Consider the following 17,857-nt stretch of genomic DNA (forward strand, 5'->3'; position numbering starts at 1 on the left):
TTAAGAAACACATTTTTTTTTACTTTCCATGAAAAGAATGATTAAACACAATAGCAACGAAACTCTGATGAAATGTTTAATTTCCCCTGGTTTGGGAAGGAATCATGTTTAATATAATTTCTTCATTTTCTCTAATGTAAGGATATCTTTCAACTTTGTGTTCTTACCTTTCTTGTTGCCCGATTAACAAGTATTTTATGTATTGATGTGGTCAAATTTAACTTCTTAAAACAAAGTCCATACGTTCTTCCAGAGGATGCCTTAATTTGAAAAAAAAATATTAAAACTTTATGGAGTTAAACATAATGTTGGCAATAAAGAGAAGGAGTTTATGAAACACTTTGCAAATACTCACTAGCTTTTTAAATGAATTTCCATTCTGAAAAAAAAAGTTAAAAAACACTTAAAAATCTATTACTTGACTTTTAAAAACATTATGTGAATTAATTTTACATGCCTCTAAATATAGTCACATGTAACATTTTCTTTTTTGTTTTAAGTGCTAAAAGATATATCTCAGTGAGTTATTGAGCCCCTTCTCACTTTAGGAATATCTAATGTTGCTGTGTACATTAGCTATGGGTTTATGAAGAAATGACACAAGAATGGATTATGACCTACCTGATTCACAGAACATTTTTCAATGTGAACAACAATAATCTCTCCAGGAATTCTTAACAAGATATAAGAAGCCATACTATATAAGGCTGCATTGTTTCCATCAAATGTAATAATACTCAGTTCTGACAACATGGAACACCGACCTAAGAAAAATGGTAGAGAGTGGGTTTGGTCTGTTAACTAATTATTTGTATTAGTAGTAATGACCGCTCTTTAAAAAAAAAAAAAAAAAGAAAACTTTTAAATTAGCATTATTATGTTTGACAAAAAGCAACTCTAAAAGTTACACATTGAGAAACAAAATTGTAAATGAAATGGACAAAGTTCAGCAATCACTTTGGCTTGATGAGTGAGGTGATCAGTTAAAAAAAAAACAACAATCTTCTCCTGATTGGAAATTGACTATCATGTAAGAAATGCAAACTTACAGGGCACCCGGGTGGTTCAGTTGGTTAAGTGTCTGACTCTTGTTTCAGCTCAGGTCATGCTTTCATGGTTCCCAGGTTCAAATCCCACATCAGGCTTCACGCTGACAGTGTGGAGCCTGCTTGGGATTCTGCCTCTCCCTCTCTCTCTGCCCCTCCCTTGCATGCTCTCTCTTACTCTCTCTCAAAATAAATAAGTAAATTTAAAATTTAAAAATAAATAAATAAATGCAAACTTACAAGGACATTCCCACTCAGGGCAGCAGATATCGGTGTTCACTTGAACGGGCCTTCCCCGGAAACCACAGTCAGGCATTTCCAAGTCCTTCGGGCAATTAAGAGACCAGTTGTATAACTGCCATTCCATATTAAGGCATATATATTGGCTACAATTATAAACAGGATCAAATTGTTGAGGCTGTTAACAAAAAAGAAAATTAGTTTTCTTTTTTCTATTTTCAACTAATGTTTTCAAATAACTTTTAAATTCCCCTTTCACCCTGCCCACAGTGTACATTTTCTAAATACGAAAGCTTTTGAAAGATGAACAATTAGAATTTCACTACAATTTCTGTTGATGTATTCTCTCCAAAATATTAGGTTTGGACTTAATTTAAGCTTTACCTTAATATTTATTTGATATCAGAATTGCCCATATACTCAGACATCTGAGCAAATTGAAGTCTTATATTGTCTTGATTAGTTTTTGCAAACAGACCTATATAGTAGAGGTTAAGGTTTCATATGTCCTGTAAAGCTAGTATGTCATTATAACTTCTGTTAGTGTCAATTTAAAAAAAAATACTACTTAATACTATAAATATTTCATTAAAAATTCACATGTGAAATCAGTCTAAAAGCCCCTGGACAAAACCATTATAAATTATTTTATATATATATAGCTTACCGACTTCCAGATAAACAAATACAAAATAAATCAGTGGTAGATTTTATAAAGTTTACGAATTTTATTGTATTTAAATTATGGTAATAATTATAGCAGTGATCAAACATTTATATCACTTATTATGTTTAAGACATTTTTCTAATTAACCCATTTCATTCCCACAAAACAATCCTCTGAGGTAGGTACTACTATTTTTTTCCTGTTTTATAGATGAGGAACTCAGGAGGGTGAAGGTCAAAGTAACTTGCCCAAGATCACATAGCTAGGAGGTGGTATAGTCAGAATTTAAGTTCAGGGATTGTTACTCTGGAATCTGTGATCTTGACCGCTACTCTATACTGCATCTCAATGGAGAGGGAAGAAAACTTAACAACTATTTAGCATCTATTATATGTCATGCACTAATAGTAGCTTCTTTCATTTGCTTTTCCCTAAATTTTTGAGCCAGTTTCTATCATCCCAATATTATACATGATCAAAAACAAGGATAAGAGAGGTTAAGTGCTTTTCTAACTAGTAAGACTATTAAGTGACCACTTATAAATTTAAGAGCCAAGGGGAGGCAAATAATCAAGTCCAACTTTCCAAAATTTTCTGTGTGCAGTTGTATCAATTCCCAGTATTGACCCTGATTTCCACTTCACCAGGAAAATGAAAATATTTAGACAAAACTAAAGCCCCTACAACATCTAAATTGCCTGAAAGAATGTACACCTTCCATTCTACTGAAACTATTTTTAACAAGGTCACCAATGAACTTTACTTTGCTAAATCCAATGATCAATTTTTAGGCCTCATCTTACTGACCTATTAACATATTTAGGATAGCTTATTACTCCATCTTCCTTAATGTTTTCTTTCCTTAGCTTCTAGACCAATTAGGATCTCCTCCATTTTCTCCTCTTTCACTAGTTAATGCCCTTTAGTCGTTTGCCACCATTTCTTCCTCCTTCCTCTCTTCTCTATCTGCACACACACCTTTTGTGATTTCATCCCACCACTGAGTATTTCAAAATTTAATTCAGCTTAACCTCTGCTCTAAGCTCTATTTATGTCTACCAGGTCTGTACATCTGTAGGTTGTTGATGTCTAAGAGCAATCTCAGCCTTTACATGGCAAACCTGAACTCTAAGTGACACCCATCCCAGACCTTCACTTCCAACAATTTCCCCATCCTGATTAACGCCAACTTTATCCTTTAATTGCTCAAAGCAAAGATCTTAAAATCCTTGATGCCTCTGTTTCACTCACACTCCATGTCTAATCTTTTAGAAAATTCTGTGATCTTTGTATTCAAAACACATCTTGAACCCAGTTATTTGTCACCATCCCCACTGCTGTCACATGGTCCATGCCACCGTCATCTCTGCCTCAATTCCTGCAGTAGCTTCCTAACCTGTTCTGTTGTCTCTTTGCACCATACTCCCAACACGACAGGTAAAATGATCCCAAAACAAATCAGATCGTGTAATTTCTCTGCTCAAAAATACCCAGTGTCTTCCTGTGTCTTTTAAAATAAAAACCACAGTTTTTATAATCATCTACAAGACTTTACATAATATTATTTATTTATTTTCTTACTGCTGACTTACATAATGGCCTCATTATTATTTTCATATGGCAGGTACATTTTTACCTCTGGGCCTTTGTACATGATCCTGGAACTTTGTTTCCTGGTGTTCCAGACTGCATACACTGCCCTGTTTCTTGGCATGGTTTAGTATCTGAACTTCTCCAGATCTTTTACTCTACAGTACCTTATCAATGAGGATTTTCTGACCATGTCATTGAAGAGAGATTTTTTTTTCTGAGAGCCTCTTCCAACATTTTATATAACTTAGTAACTTATTTTGCTTATTGACTATCTTAGAACCTCCAGCGGAATATAAACTCCACAAAGGCATGGATGTTTGCTTGCTTTTACGTTGTTTTCTCTATGGTACTTGAATAGCACCTGGCCAAAAACAGCGCTAAATAAATATTGGTGGAATAAACAGTTGGTTTCTCAAACAGGTGGCACATTTGAAGAAGATAACTAACTGCTCAAGTCTCGGCCAAGACAATTTACAAGCTCTGGAGTCCAATGACCTGATCTTTTTTGGCTTGTCAATGTATCTTTGTTATCTGCCACAGTGGCTGGCATATAATTGCTGCTTAATAAATATTTTTGAATGCCTGAAGCCCACGCTAGATAAGTCTTTATTAAAGGATGATACTTAAGACTTCATTTGAATATTGTTCTTCTTAGTGTGACCAGAATCTTCCTAATTAATAAGACATATCTAAATCAGTTAAGAAAATACAGTGTGTTCATGCCTCAGAGAGGGCACACACACACAAATTTCCTAAAATGTAATGCATATTTCTTAGCATCTTTTGACAAAGATAGATTAGAGAGCATAGCAAAAGAAGTTTAATAGCATTTGGATAGTGATACAGAAACTTGAATAGAAGCTATCAGGAAAAGACAAGTAGCTGGAATAGATTACCCAGTCATACCTCACATTCCAAACCTGTCGTTGGTGTTAACATATCAAATACAGTGAAGTCTGATGGAGTGATCATTTCTGGACCTGTTAGGAATGAAGATATCCTTTCCATTAGTGAATTGGTAGCCATCAAGTATGGAATTTACATGTAGTAGAAACTGCTAAAAAATGTCATAAAGACTTTCCTTTATTCCTCACAAGAACTCTGTAAAGTAGATAACAATACCATTATCATTTTACAGATACGGAAACTATCTGTATAGACAGGTATACAGGTATAGACTATCTGTATAGACAGGTAAGATAGTGTCAGGGGCAGAATTCAAACTAGAGAATTCTTATTCCAGAGCTCTGGCTTTTCATCACCATTCCATAAACATCTTCACTGTTTTCACAGCTTCAACACAATTGTTTGAATAAGTAAAACTATCAGTGACATCACTAAAGACTGCTCAGAAGTTAGAAATTTTGTTGCCTTTAAAAAGTAAGTAGCGAAGCTGATTCATTTCCCTCGGTGAATATCTAGAATGTATTTCTTGCAAGCAGAATCCACAGTGCTGTGAACCACATGTGGACCACCATTGGTGGGTGCAGTAAAGGAGTGATTCGTGGAAAGTGAAGATATGATTAGTAAACACATTTGTAAGTCACCTTCAAAAGCTTTTTGTAAGAACTAAAGTTATCTCTAAACTATTCAAAGCTGGAAGGACCACAGAATAGCCAAAATAAATGGTTGAAATTTTGTCTAGCTATAATTAACGTTCATTAGTGATATTGTCTAATAATGACTGTATTCATTTCATATTGCTGCTGTAACAAGTTATTACAAATTCAGTGGCTTAACATGTCACCAATTTATTATCTTGTCGTCAGAAGGAAGTCAGAAGTCTTAAAGTCAAGGTATCATGAAGGGCTGCATTTCTTCTAGAGGCTCCCAGGAAGAATCTGTTTCCTTGCTTTTTCCCCTCTTTGAATCACCTGAATACCTTGGCTTGTGGTCCCTTTCTTCATCTTCAAAGTCATAGCATAATATCTTCAAATGTCTCTCACTTTCCCCCTCTACTCTGATTCTGTCATCAGAATCACCTCCTCTGACTCTGACCCCCCCGCCACTTTCTTATCAGGACCCTTGTTATTACATTGGGCCCATATAGATAATCCAGGATAATTTCCCCATCTCAAGTTCCTTAACTTAATCACACCTGCAAGTCCCTTTGCAAGTCCCTCTGTAAGGTCATATTCACAAATTCTTGGGATTAAGTTGGGAACATCTTTGGAGGGCCGTTATTCAGTCTACCACAATGATGTAAGAAAAAACTTACATTTTCAGTTAAATAAATTCTCTAAATAATCTTAATTTTGTGCTCATTTTACAGTTTCTAATTTGCAGAATAAAGGAAGACAAAAAATCCCATCCCTTGGTCCTATAAGCAGTGATCATGATATACAGATGTTGTATTTTCTAGAGAATATGAAACAATACAGACTTAAATATTTTTATCCTTTTTAAAAAAATTTGTTAATGTTTATTTATATCTGAAGGAGAGACAGATGGAGTGCGAGTGGGGAGGGGCAGAGAGAGAGAGCCACAGAATCCAAAGCAGGCTCCAGGCTCCAAGCTGTCAGCACAGAGCCTGACACGGGGCTTCAACTCACAAATCATGAGATCATGACCTGAGCCAAAGTCGGACGCCCAACTGACTGAGCCACCCAGGCACCCCTTAAATATTTTTATTCTTATTACCATAAACTTTTAAGCAATAGAAGAGGAAACAAAATTCTAGTCCAAAACAAGCACAGTCATGGAATATTCTAATGACTTAACAGGACTAAGTGTATGCAAAGTGCTTAGTCCAGTGCCTGGCATGTACTAAGTACTCAACACACAGAAGCTAATAAAAATAGTGGTAATAGTGACAGTTATAAGGAGGTTTATGTATGTCAACTATAATTCAGTTTTTAAAATTTTGCTTATTTAAATGGTTGGTTCAAAATATTTTTATTTTAAAAATCTCTAGGGGCACCTGGGTGGCTCAGTTGGTTAAGTGTCTGATTTTGGCTCAAGTCATGGTCTCAGGGTTCATGCTGTCAGCACGGAGCCTGCTTCAGATCCCGTGTGTGTCTCTCTCTGTCCCTCCCCCACGTGCATGTGCACATGTTCTCTCTTTCTCTCAAAGATAAATGAACATTAAAACGATAAATAAAATAAAAAATAAAAACTCTCTTAGAATGGACTATGAAATCCATAACTCCTACATAAAGTCAGAACTTCCTACTTGCCTTTTTTAGCAGATAATTTAATTAGCAATACAATTAAACAATGATAATATAACCCAAAAAAGAAGAAATATCTGAACTTTTCTAATGTGTAACCTCAGGAAAAATAATACATTAAGTTTGTCAAGCCTTAGTGTGAGTAGAATTATCAAACCCTTTCCTAAGCCAAGTTTCATAGAGAGGGAGAAGAGTGAGGTATGAGCCAGATTGCCTACTGCAGAGGCCGGGACAGAACACAAGAACGGAAATGGAAATGCCAAAGGATGACTTCATTTGCATTAACATCTCTTCAGAGTCAACTTAATCACTGTGAAAGTTTAAGCAAGATTTAGTGAAACCCAAATTCTAGGTTTAAAATGTGAGAAAAGTCCTTGTTATCTATACGAACTGAAATGGAAGAGGTGAACCGAAGGAAGAAGCCATTCAGACAACCTGGCGCGCTGAACCAGTGAAGGCTGTGTAACAAAACAAAGTGAATGCTGGGTTTTCTGCTCAATGGGATAGTACTGATGTCAGCGGCTATTATAAGTGCGCCAAGACTTAAATTACATAAGTCTAATTTTAAGATCTCAAATTGTAACAAAGAGCTGTAAATATGGGTAGAGATGTCTTACCTGGAGGCATTAATGCTGGTTCTGTGGGAATCAGAGGGATGCCTGCAAAAAACACAAAGATACTCTTCCTTAATCTGTTTGGCTTAAAATAAACCTATGTATACTTCCTATAAGGATCTTCACGCTCAAGGAAAGTGTTTTGGAAGAGAGAGAGCACAGGAAGGATTTTAGAGGGAAGATTCACATGTTTTAGGAAAGCAAATAGAAACAAAAAATTGTGGAAGGGTTATTGAAGAAGAATCTTACAGAAGTTGTCTAAAATTTCTGTTTACAACCACTTGCTATCAATAGAGAAAAGAATATTCAAGTGTTTCATTTTTCAGAATAAATTAGGTAAGGTTCATACTTACAGTCTCCTGGATAAACACATTTGAAGGTGACCTCATCAAGGATCATATTTTTAGGGCAGTAGGGCAAGCATCCTTCAACTCTTTACATGAAAAAAAAATAAAGTGAAAAAAGTTTAAAATATAAAAAAAAATACTGCATTTAATATATGCAACTAAGACATATATTTCCTGGAAGTTTTCTATTCTCCTCATCAAGCACTAAGGAGTGTTTGATTTGCCACCATTCCATCATACTTCATTTTATGAAATCCCATTCCCTAGGGGATGATAAAGGGATGTCTTTCATGATTAATGAAGAATTTGAACACAGAATTTTCAAAACATATACTTATGTTTGGAACACACTAAAGCCAATGTCTATAAGTCACTGAAAATGATGAAGAATCATTTATTATGATTTTAATCTACATTTGTTGTACTTTCCACTCCTAAATTCCCCCAAATCCCAGAAGACAGACATGCATTTTAAATATCCTCACCTTAAGGACAATAGCAAAACAAAAGAGACACTTCAGTGGCTCTCTCTGCCTATTTTTAAGCCCTCAATTCATTGAAAAGATATTAGGAATCACTGCCTGTAAGGGACAGAGGTAGAACATGGTTGTGATTCTTTGCGAACAGGGAAGGGAAGGGGCAGAAGCTGTAGTTCTCAAGAGCACAAATGTTTGGCAGCGTCCTGGGAGGATACGGTTGTATATGAGCCTATGGAGATTGGATTTCAACTTCCAGAACATCTGATTTTTGTAAGGATCTCTACTTCTTGTACATGGCACCAGAGCAAAGCAAGAGTGCCATATTTGTGGCACCCGGGTGGCTCAGTTGGTTAAGTGTCCAACTCTTGATTTCAGCTCAGGCAAAACTGTGATCTCAAAGTTCAGTATCTGGGATTGAGTCCTACGTCGGGCTCAGTACTGACAGCAAAGAGCCTGCTTAGGATTCTCTGTCTCCTTCTCTCTCTACCCCTTCCCCCCACCCTCACTCTCTCTCTCTCTTGCTCTCTCAAAATAAATAAATAAGCTTAAAAAAAAAAAAAGAGTCCCAAATTTAAAGAAGCTATGGATGGCTTGGACATCATGGGCCAAAGACAAGAAGGACCATCTGGAATGCTTTTTATCTAATGGAATGAAGCCAATATAATAAGTGAGGTCACATTTTCCTTCTTGTCCAATTGAGGCTCAGAGTCCAATGTATTCTGATTCAAAGAAAATAAATGTAATCTTTTGTGTACAATCAATTATTTCACTCATACTTACTAGAGAGGATTAATGCAAACATTTTTATAAAAAGCCTTGCCTACCTGCTTCTCAAATACACTAGGAGGTAGTAATAATATTGTAAATATTTTTAGACATTTCCAACTGCCACCTCTGTAAAGAATTTGATTTAAAAATACTCAAGGACTCTTTCCAATTCAAGATGAAAATGAACTTGGTACTAGGGGTAGGTATTGCCGCCAGAGGACACTAATTCATGGAAGAAAATCCAGGCAACACTTTAAAAAACAAGAAAAGCTAATTTCTTGTTTAACATGAGACACATTTAGCCATCTCTTAGATATCTCCCTCACAGATGATTTTTTTACATAAACAGTTTGGCTTATGTGACCAATTGTTTATTTCATAAAGTAGACTTGAATAATAAAACTTTAAGTGGTATACGATGTTCTTACTCTACTCTAAACTTTGTCAAACAAAAAATAAAAATTAAAGTTACTATATCGCTGAAGAGACTAGGACCAGTTGGTTATCATTAAGTTAAATAAACATCAATTTTGCGTAACTCAATTACTTTGCAATTGTTTTCTGCAAGTCAAAAACCACAGCCACTTTCTTAAAATATTTTGCAAAACTCAGTAGCTTATTCCTTTAAAATGTCTTCATGGCTGCACATGGCAGATTCCCCTTTATTTTGTCACACAACTGATAATCTATTCAACTTCTGACTGATAAATTAATGCCTCAGATGCAGACCAGTTCTTGTAATAGGTATATTACATAACAGAAATAACTGTATTTACATATGGGCTCTATGGTATGCTAGTTGGCATCTTTTCTCATAGAAGTTCTCATTTCCACTAGATATTTTTATTTTTAACACTTGCTATGTGCCAGAAAACTGCAATTATCTAGAACAAGGGTGGTGGTTCTGTGGGGGACTTGGCGGAGGGGTGCAGAGCTTTGTTAAATCCCCAGCTCAGTATTTGAATCTCCCTTCAGGGCTGCAAACACAAGGAGGAACAATAATTAGGCACCTTGGTGCAGGGCAAAGGGAGTAGTTGAAAGAAGATAGAGATGGCAATAGAGATAAGAAACAGGTTGGCCACAGTGGCTCAGTCAGTTGAGTGCTGACTTTGACCCTGGTCATGATCTCATGGTTCTTGGGTTCGAGCCTCACGTTTGGCTCTGTGCTCATAGCTCAGAGCCTGGAGCCTGCTTCGGATTCTGTGTCTCCCTCTCTCTCTGCCCCTCCCCGCTCATACTCTGTATCTCTCTTTCCCTCAAAATTAAACATATTTTTAAAAAGAAAAGGAAAAGAAAGAAAGAAACAGCTTGGCCAGGGCAAAGGTTTATCCTGAGCCTCTTCTCTGCATCCTAACTATAACAAAAGAGAAGGTTTGGAATAGCTATAGACCAAACTAAGGAAGCATTGAGGATCTGGGTTCAGCCACCTAGTAGACTGGTCATACCACAAGAAGTAATAAAGTAGCCAAATGCCACTTCAAAATATAGCCCATTTCCTCCTGAGCCAGGCTGGTCGTGCTCTCCGATCTTTCTTCCTTCCTTCCTTGCCTATGAGCTCCTCACTATGGAGCCCCTGTTGTTTGCCTTCCTCCTGATGGCTCTGGAAGAGGCAGGAAATAGGCTGTGAACAGGAGAGGTCCAAGTGAATGCTGAAGATGTCTCTTTTCCAGAAAGAATTGGCTGTTCTTATTTTTAAGAAAGTAAATAGAAATGCTTCCTTCCCTTCTCTCTGCTCCCATTGCACATCATATCCAGGAGAGGTTCAAAACCCTGCCCACTGCCTACAGACTGTGTGATGTAGTGCAAAATGTGTCGCCTCTCTGCGCCTCTGTAGGGTTTTTCCCTGGAAAAGGGGAATAAAGAGATTACCCATTTCACAGCACTCAGCACAGTGTGAGTAACACTATAAAGACCACAATGTGCTAATTGTTGTCCTCATTATTGCTTTGGCCCTCTTTCCACTGTATTGTCATTATCAGCTTTTGTTTCTGTCTTCTTCCTAAAGGCTGTGAAATCCTTGAAAGAGACACTGTGTCTGAAGGAAACAATCAACAAAACTGAAAGGCAACCAATGGAATGGGAAAGATATTTGCAAACGACATATCAGATAAAGGGTGGTATCCAAAATCTATGAAGAACTTATCAAATTTAACACCCGAAAAACAAATAATCCAGTGAAAAAATGGGCAAAAGACATGAATAGACACTTTTCCAAAGAAGACATCCAGATGGCAAACAGACACATGAAAAAATGCTCAACATCAATCATCATCAGGGATATACAAATCAAAACCACAATGAGATGTCACCTCACAACTGTCAGAATGGTTAACATTAACAACTCAGGAAACAACAGATGTTGTCAGGGATGCGGAGAAAGAGGAACTCTTTTGCACTGCTGGTAGGAATGCAAACTGGTGCAGCCACTCTGGAAATATGGTGGTTCCTCAAAAAATTAAAAATAGAACTACCCTATGACCTAGCAATTGCACTACTAGGTATTTATCTAAGGGATACAGGTATGCTATTTCAAAGGGGCACATGCACCCCAATGTTTATTATTAGCACTATCAACAATAACCAAAGTATGGAAAGAGCCCAAATGTCCACTGATGGATGAATGGACAAAGAAGATGTGGTATATATATATGTACAATGGAGTATTACTCATCAATCAAAAAGAAATCTTGCCATTTGAACTACATGGATGGAACTAGAGGGTATTATGCTAAGTGAAATTATTCAGTCATAGAAAGATATTAAATCCAACAGTATAACCCACAGCCCTAAGTTCAAAATATGTTCAGAATCTTTACATTTTTCATAGCTTCCAGGACTACCAACCTAGTGAAATCCCCTTCATACCTTGTCAGAATTACTGACCAGTTCTGCCCTTGTCCTTCCCTTCCTCAATAGTCACTGCAACAGCCAAGAAGACATCTTAAACATAAATCAGATCATGTCACTTCTCTGTTAAAAATATACCAGGGTAGGGGCGCCTGGGTGGCGCAGTCGGTTAAGCGTCCGACTTCAGCCAGGTCACGATCTCGCGGTCCGTGAGTTCGAGCCCCGCGTCAGGCTCTGGGCTGATGGCTCGGAGCCTGGAGCCTGTTTCCAATTCTGTGTCTCCCTCTCTCTCTGCCCCTCCCCCGTTCATGCTCTGTCTCTCTCTGTCCCAAAAATAAATAAAAAACGTTGAAAAAATTTAAAAAAAAAAAAAAAATACCAGGGTATTGCTCAGAGAAAAAGACAGAGTACTCACAATGGGCCACAGGCCCTGTAAGATTTGCACACCACTATGATTCTCTGGTTTCATCTCCCACCTCTCTCAACTTTGTTCACTGTGCTCCAACTAACTGACTTCTTTGTTTATATTTAAATAAACCAAATTCCTACCCCAGAACTTTGCACTGTTCTCAGATTGAAAGACTCTTTCCCCAGGCATCCACATGGCCAGTTCCCTTACTTCCTTTATATCTCTGACCACACACTACCTTGTTCATCTGTTTTTCCATGAGCACCCTATGTAAATTAGCAAAGATACACATATGCTTTATGCTCCCTATCTCCCTTACTTTGCTTTATTTCTCTTCATAACACATATCTCCATCTAACAATGTATTATACTACATATTTACATTTTTATTTGTTTATTCTCTGCCTTAACCCGACAAAATGTAAGCTGCATGAGGGCAGGTACTTTGTGTGCTTTGTTCAGTATTATTCCACAACAGCTAGATTTCCTGGCACATAGCACACCCTCAATAACTATTGCTTGAATAAAATGAAATGAATTCCTTAATAATTATAGAACATGCACAAATTATGCTTGAGAATTTTTTTGATCTAAAAAATGGGTTGAGATAAGAATCTGCTAATGCTGGAATTTGCTCATTTAACGGTTACGCATGACTTACGGTGGAAGAAATTTACACGCTTGTGCTTCAGGGTCACTACATGTTTTAAAACAGGGAGTGGCACAAGGTTCATATCTCCATTCACACATCCTCCTGTAGGGCACTGCTGCCTGGATTTCTGGGGAAAAATAAAGTTTAGATTGTAAATATTTTAATGTACATCTTAAAAAATAATGATTTATGATAACAAGTCTTCTGGGTTTGACCCCTCCTTGACCATAATGCTCTAGAAAAGGCAGGACAAGTGAAAAAGGCATTACAATTGTTTGGTGATCAAAGTGTTTCATGGTTATGTTGAATATCTAAATGTTAGTCTACTTTCCAAAGATTTGAAAAATCCAGCAGTTGGAGAAGGCAGAAAGATTCTGAATCTTTTCCCTTTATATTTAGTGGGTTCTCATTGATCTATATATCATAATAATACCAAAACTTGATTGGAATTTTACTTTTTGCAAAGTAATTTTTATATATTATTCTATTTTATCTTTGCAAGCCTGTTGAGTATTATTTTCATTTCACAAATGAAGAAATTGAGACTCAGCAGGACCAAATGTCCTACCAAGTTAGGAAAACAGCAAGATCAAAGATGTGTTTCCCGATATCAAAACTAAGGAGAGCATTCCACCTTTGTTCCTATTGTAGAACTTAGAGCATTGCCTTGTACATGGTAAATATTATCTGATGACAAAAATAAATGAATGGGTTTTAATAATACATGCTTACAGTTATAAAATCTCCCTTGATTAAAGAGTTTTCTCTTGCAAATTACTAGTACTCTTCCCTTCCCACATCACAGAATAGTCTGTAAGTAGCAGTCCAAAAGTAACTCTGAAGAAGAGCGCTCCATAAAGGAGAAAGTTCAGGGTAGAGGCTATGTTTCTCAAATTCTGGGTACAGAATGCAATTCCAAAGTACAGGTAGGAAAATAAAACCTTTTGGAAGGCATCTATGCATCTAAAATTTAGAATGGCCATTAGAGCTGGGTCACTAGAATTGTGGATCCTGAGAGAGGATTGGTTCCAAGACTAGAGTAGACTCCTAGAGTTTCCTGGTTTTAGGAAGCCCACAAAAATCATTTTCTGAGATTCTGATGATGCCATTGGCAGTAGTTGGTCCAAAACTCATGTGGAGCCACTGGGTCTGATTCTAATGGAGTAGATTTCTAGGTTGCAGGGGAAATAGAGGATCAAATGTTCAACTTTCAAGGAAACTCAAGTAAAAATATGGTATTGATATGTCAGTGACTCTTTTCCTCATGAGTACAGGAACCCTTTTTAATAGGAAAAAAATTGAAGCTCATCTGAATTTTTAAAATCCAAAGACTATTGAAGTTTACAGAAATTTATCCACAACAGAAAAGGCAGGTGAATTAATGAAAGAAACAAAATGTTAAAATGAAACAGTTTGTTTGGGATAGCCAAAGCATATGTCAAGCTCCTAGGTTTTGAAAACAAATCATGACTTTTAAACATCAGATGAGTCAGTGAAGATTCCTCTCTGCAATTCAGAAAATTCAACGGCTATAAATAGCTATAAAACTGTAAGGATTTCTAGAAATAAAATCAGGCTTCCACTGAACAAGAGAAATCTTCCAGAGGTCAGTGGAACCAGATACCCTATTATTCAAAAGACAGAGATAAATATGCCATCTTTATCATTAAGAATCAGGTTATTGAGAAGTTGCCTTCTAGGAAACTAGAGGTAAACCCAAGAGATACAAGTAAGCTCTATTTCCAAAGTTCAGATAGCACTGAAAGTGGTAATTGGAGCCATAATTAAAAGTAACATTATTTAAGGCTGTTGTAAGGAATTTACCAATTAATTTATGTGATATAATAACTCTATAAAGTAGGTTTTATTATTTTCTCCATTCTAATTTCATATAAACTGAAGGACAAAGAGGTTAAGAAACTTACCCAAAGTCATACAATTTGATCTACTTGTACTCCTTTAAGAATGACTTAAAAAATAAAATTTGATAAACATTTTGCCATAACGTAAACTATCTATGGACTCTCCTTTTGAAGATCTCAGGACCCATACCTTCTATGCTGAAGCTACTTGAATGTTTGAATTCTTCAGAATCATCATATTTTGATGCTTTGACACTAGAATCTGTAAGGACGATGAAAAAGCCTTTCTTGCTGTATAACTCAAAAGCACTGTAACCAGGAATCCAGAGCCCCTGATGGTGGAAAAATGTGGCTCTCCGATGAAAGGCCGAATTTGCCTGCCACAGTTCCAAACTAAGACTGTCATCATCGTGGACATAGAGAAAATAGTTTGGCCTCTCAGCAGATTCAAAGGAAACAAGAGCCAATGCTGTAAAACATAGAACAGTGCGTTTGACACCTTACTGGATTCTCTGAAGAGAGCAGATCATCAACATGAACATTATAAAATGTATTTATCAACGGGACAAAAAGAGAACTGCATAACTGCCATATATAATTAATACCAGTCTGAAAGATTTCAGAAATGAATTATAAGATCTCTAAAAGGAAAATTAGTATCTTAGAGTAATGAATAACAGTGACAGCTCAAAAAAAATCAGTCTTCAATGAGTTCTATTTTTTAAATAATTTCTCATGTCCTTGGGCGGGAGGAAGACATATCAACTTAGGATCCCAGAATGCACAATTTCATACAAGTAATTCAGTGATTAATTGGACACGTATTTGTATTTGCAAGCTTTAACATTTTCAAATGCACAAAATCTATAAATGGTTAAATTGGATGACATAAAAGAAAAGGGAAACAGAACAATTTAGGCATGTCTCTGAATTTCAATATCACTGGGCTCTCAATGGGCAATGTTCTTGCAAGCGATTTTGCTGAATGAAGAAAAACTATTTGCTCAACATTATTGTCTATTTCCCAATAGATGATCAAATGGCTAACAAACAACTACAAAACACTTGAGAAATGTCATCCCTTTTTTGTTATATGCTTTAGAACTTTTCCTTATATTTGTAAAGTCCATGATATAAAAGGGTTTTTGTTTTGTTGTTGTTTTTAAAGTTTATTTATATTTTGAGAGAGAGAGAGTAAGTGGGGTAAGGGCAGAGAGAGAGAATCCCAAGCAAGCTTCTCACTGTCAGCAAGCAGCATGACACAGGTCTTGAAATCAGAACTGTGAGATCATGAACGAAGTCGAAATCAAGAGTCAGACATTTAACCAACTGAGCCACCCTGGTGCCCTGATATAAAAAGGTTTAAAATTGAGATTTTCAGGTTTAATTTCTTAGGCCTTAATTTTTTTAGGTTTTAATTTTTTAGTTTATGTCCATTAGGATTTTTCTATTAAAAACATTATTATAATCATAAAATGAAGAGCTCTCTCAAGTCCAATAGGTGATTCCAAAGGCATTGGTTGTATCTTAAAACTTGTAAGTCCCTCTGCTGAGAACTGGGAGATGCAAAAAGGAATAAATGAACTCTGTATCAGAGGAAAAGTATATGACTAACATATAAATTGGAACTGCAGACTGTGATAGGTGTTTTCACAGATTAAAAAGACCTAAGGGAGTTCTTTTTACAAGAAAGAAGCAATTCATTCTAACTAGAAAATCAGAAGATTTCTCAGAATAAATAAAAGTTAGGTTGGATTCATGTAACAAATATTTTCAAAGCTCATACAACACCTCGTGCATGATTCTACATAGGGCTAGTATAACTGGTGTAGGCTGAGCATCACCAGATCAGAAAGGGACACTAACCACCAGTTGGAACGGGTGCCAAGTGGATATGACCAATAGTGATCTGCATATGCAAAACAGTAAATGTGGGACCAGGTACCAGGACAGACAAGGCCATATAAGGGTAACAGGCTGTCTCAATGACCGTCTAGATTCTGATTTATTTTCATAGTATTTAATTTTTGTGATCAAATCAAAATTTCAAAAATTTTAATTCAAGTCTGTGATGGCTACTATGAAAATATAAGTTGTGTTTTATGTAGGACCCAAAATTTAATTAAATAATTGCCATCCTAATACATATGTATGCCAACAGATAAACAAAGAGAAGATTTTATATACAAAAGAGATAGTTGGTTCATGTACCAGTGTCTTATTTTTTATATTTATTTACTTATTTTTGAGAGAGAGAGAGAGAGAGAGAGAGAGAGAGAGAGAGAGAATGATCACATGAGCAGGGGAGTAGCAGAGAGCGGGAGGGACAGAGAGAATCCCAAGCAGGCTCCACTCTGTCAGTGCAGAGCCCAATGTAGGGCTCAATTTCCCAAACTGTGAGATCGTGACCTGAGCCAAAATCAAGAGTCAAACGCTTAACTGACTGAGGCACCCAGGTGCCCTACCAGTGTCTTATTTCATTTTACTTCCTTTAGGACATCTTAAAAAATGTCATAAACATATTAGATCCCAAATTATTATTTACTGCATGAATAAATGAAAAAATGTAAAGGGAAAATAAAATTCCCATTTTCAATTGGAAATCATACTTACATGATGCCTTCTCTTTAAAAAGGCCTGGAGTGATCATAAAATTAAAAAACAAGTTGCCATGAATACTACCCCTTCGCAAAGAGAAAATGCTTCTACTGGTCATATTGGCCCCCAGAACAAGGCCACTCTGTCCATAATTTGCCAGCATGTATGGTCCTTCTCCAAGCCCTAGTTCAATACAAATAAGAGAATTATAAATTGGCATAGGAGTTACACATTTTAAACTATCATTTCAGTGGAATAAATTTTAGCAACAAAGAAATACTCCAAAAATATTGTGCATTTAAATATTTATCATTAATAAAATAACTGAACTTTTTCAAAAATAATATAATGAATTAGAATATATACATATTTAGATTATGTAATTTAAAATATATATATACACATCAATGTGCACATGTATATGTATATGTAAAACAGTGCTCCTTAGAAGATTGGCTTCAGCCTTCTGGATCTCAGTTTTTCTCACCTATATATATGAAGAAGTTTCTCTAGGTAACTTTCCACTCTAATAGCCCATGATTCAAATCAATTCTCAATAAACACA

The 17,857-nt window shown here is 36.2% G+C and overlaps 1 protein-coding gene across 1 annotated transcript in view; it reads right to left on the minus strand.

Annotated features, from left to right (window-relative positions):
- OTOGL (otogelin like) overlaps nt 1-17,857 on the minus strand; it is a 149,063-nt gene that overhangs the window by 33,758 nt on the left and 97,448 nt on the right. Inside the window, exons 32-41 of the mRNA XM_058741923.1 lie at nt 17,308-17,475; nt 14,885-15,163; nt 12,842-12,959; nt 7,684-7,763; nt 7,334-7,375; nt 4,453-4,526; nt 1,287-1,464; nt 622-764; nt 356-379; nt 168-260 (exon numbers count right to left, since the gene is read on the minus strand). Of these exons, the coding sequence (XP_058597906.1) occupies nt 168-260; nt 356-379; nt 622-764; nt 1,287-1,464; nt 4,453-4,526; nt 7,334-7,375; nt 7,684-7,763; nt 12,842-12,959; nt 14,885-15,163; nt 17,308-17,475 (1,199 nt within the window). The remainder of the gene's footprint in view (nt 1-167; nt 261-355; nt 380-621; nt 765-1,286; nt 1,465-4,452; nt 4,527-7,333; nt 7,376-7,683; nt 7,764-12,841; nt 12,960-14,884; nt 15,164-17,307; nt 17,476-17,857) is intronic.

This window comes from Neofelis nebulosa, chromosome 8, assembly GCF_028018385.1.
Source record: "Neofelis nebulosa isolate mNeoNeb1 chromosome 8, mNeoNeb1.pri, whole genome shotgun sequence".
In the NCBI taxonomy this organism is placed as follows: domain Eukaryota; kingdom Metazoa; phylum Chordata; class Mammalia; order Carnivora; family Felidae; genus Neofelis; species Neofelis nebulosa.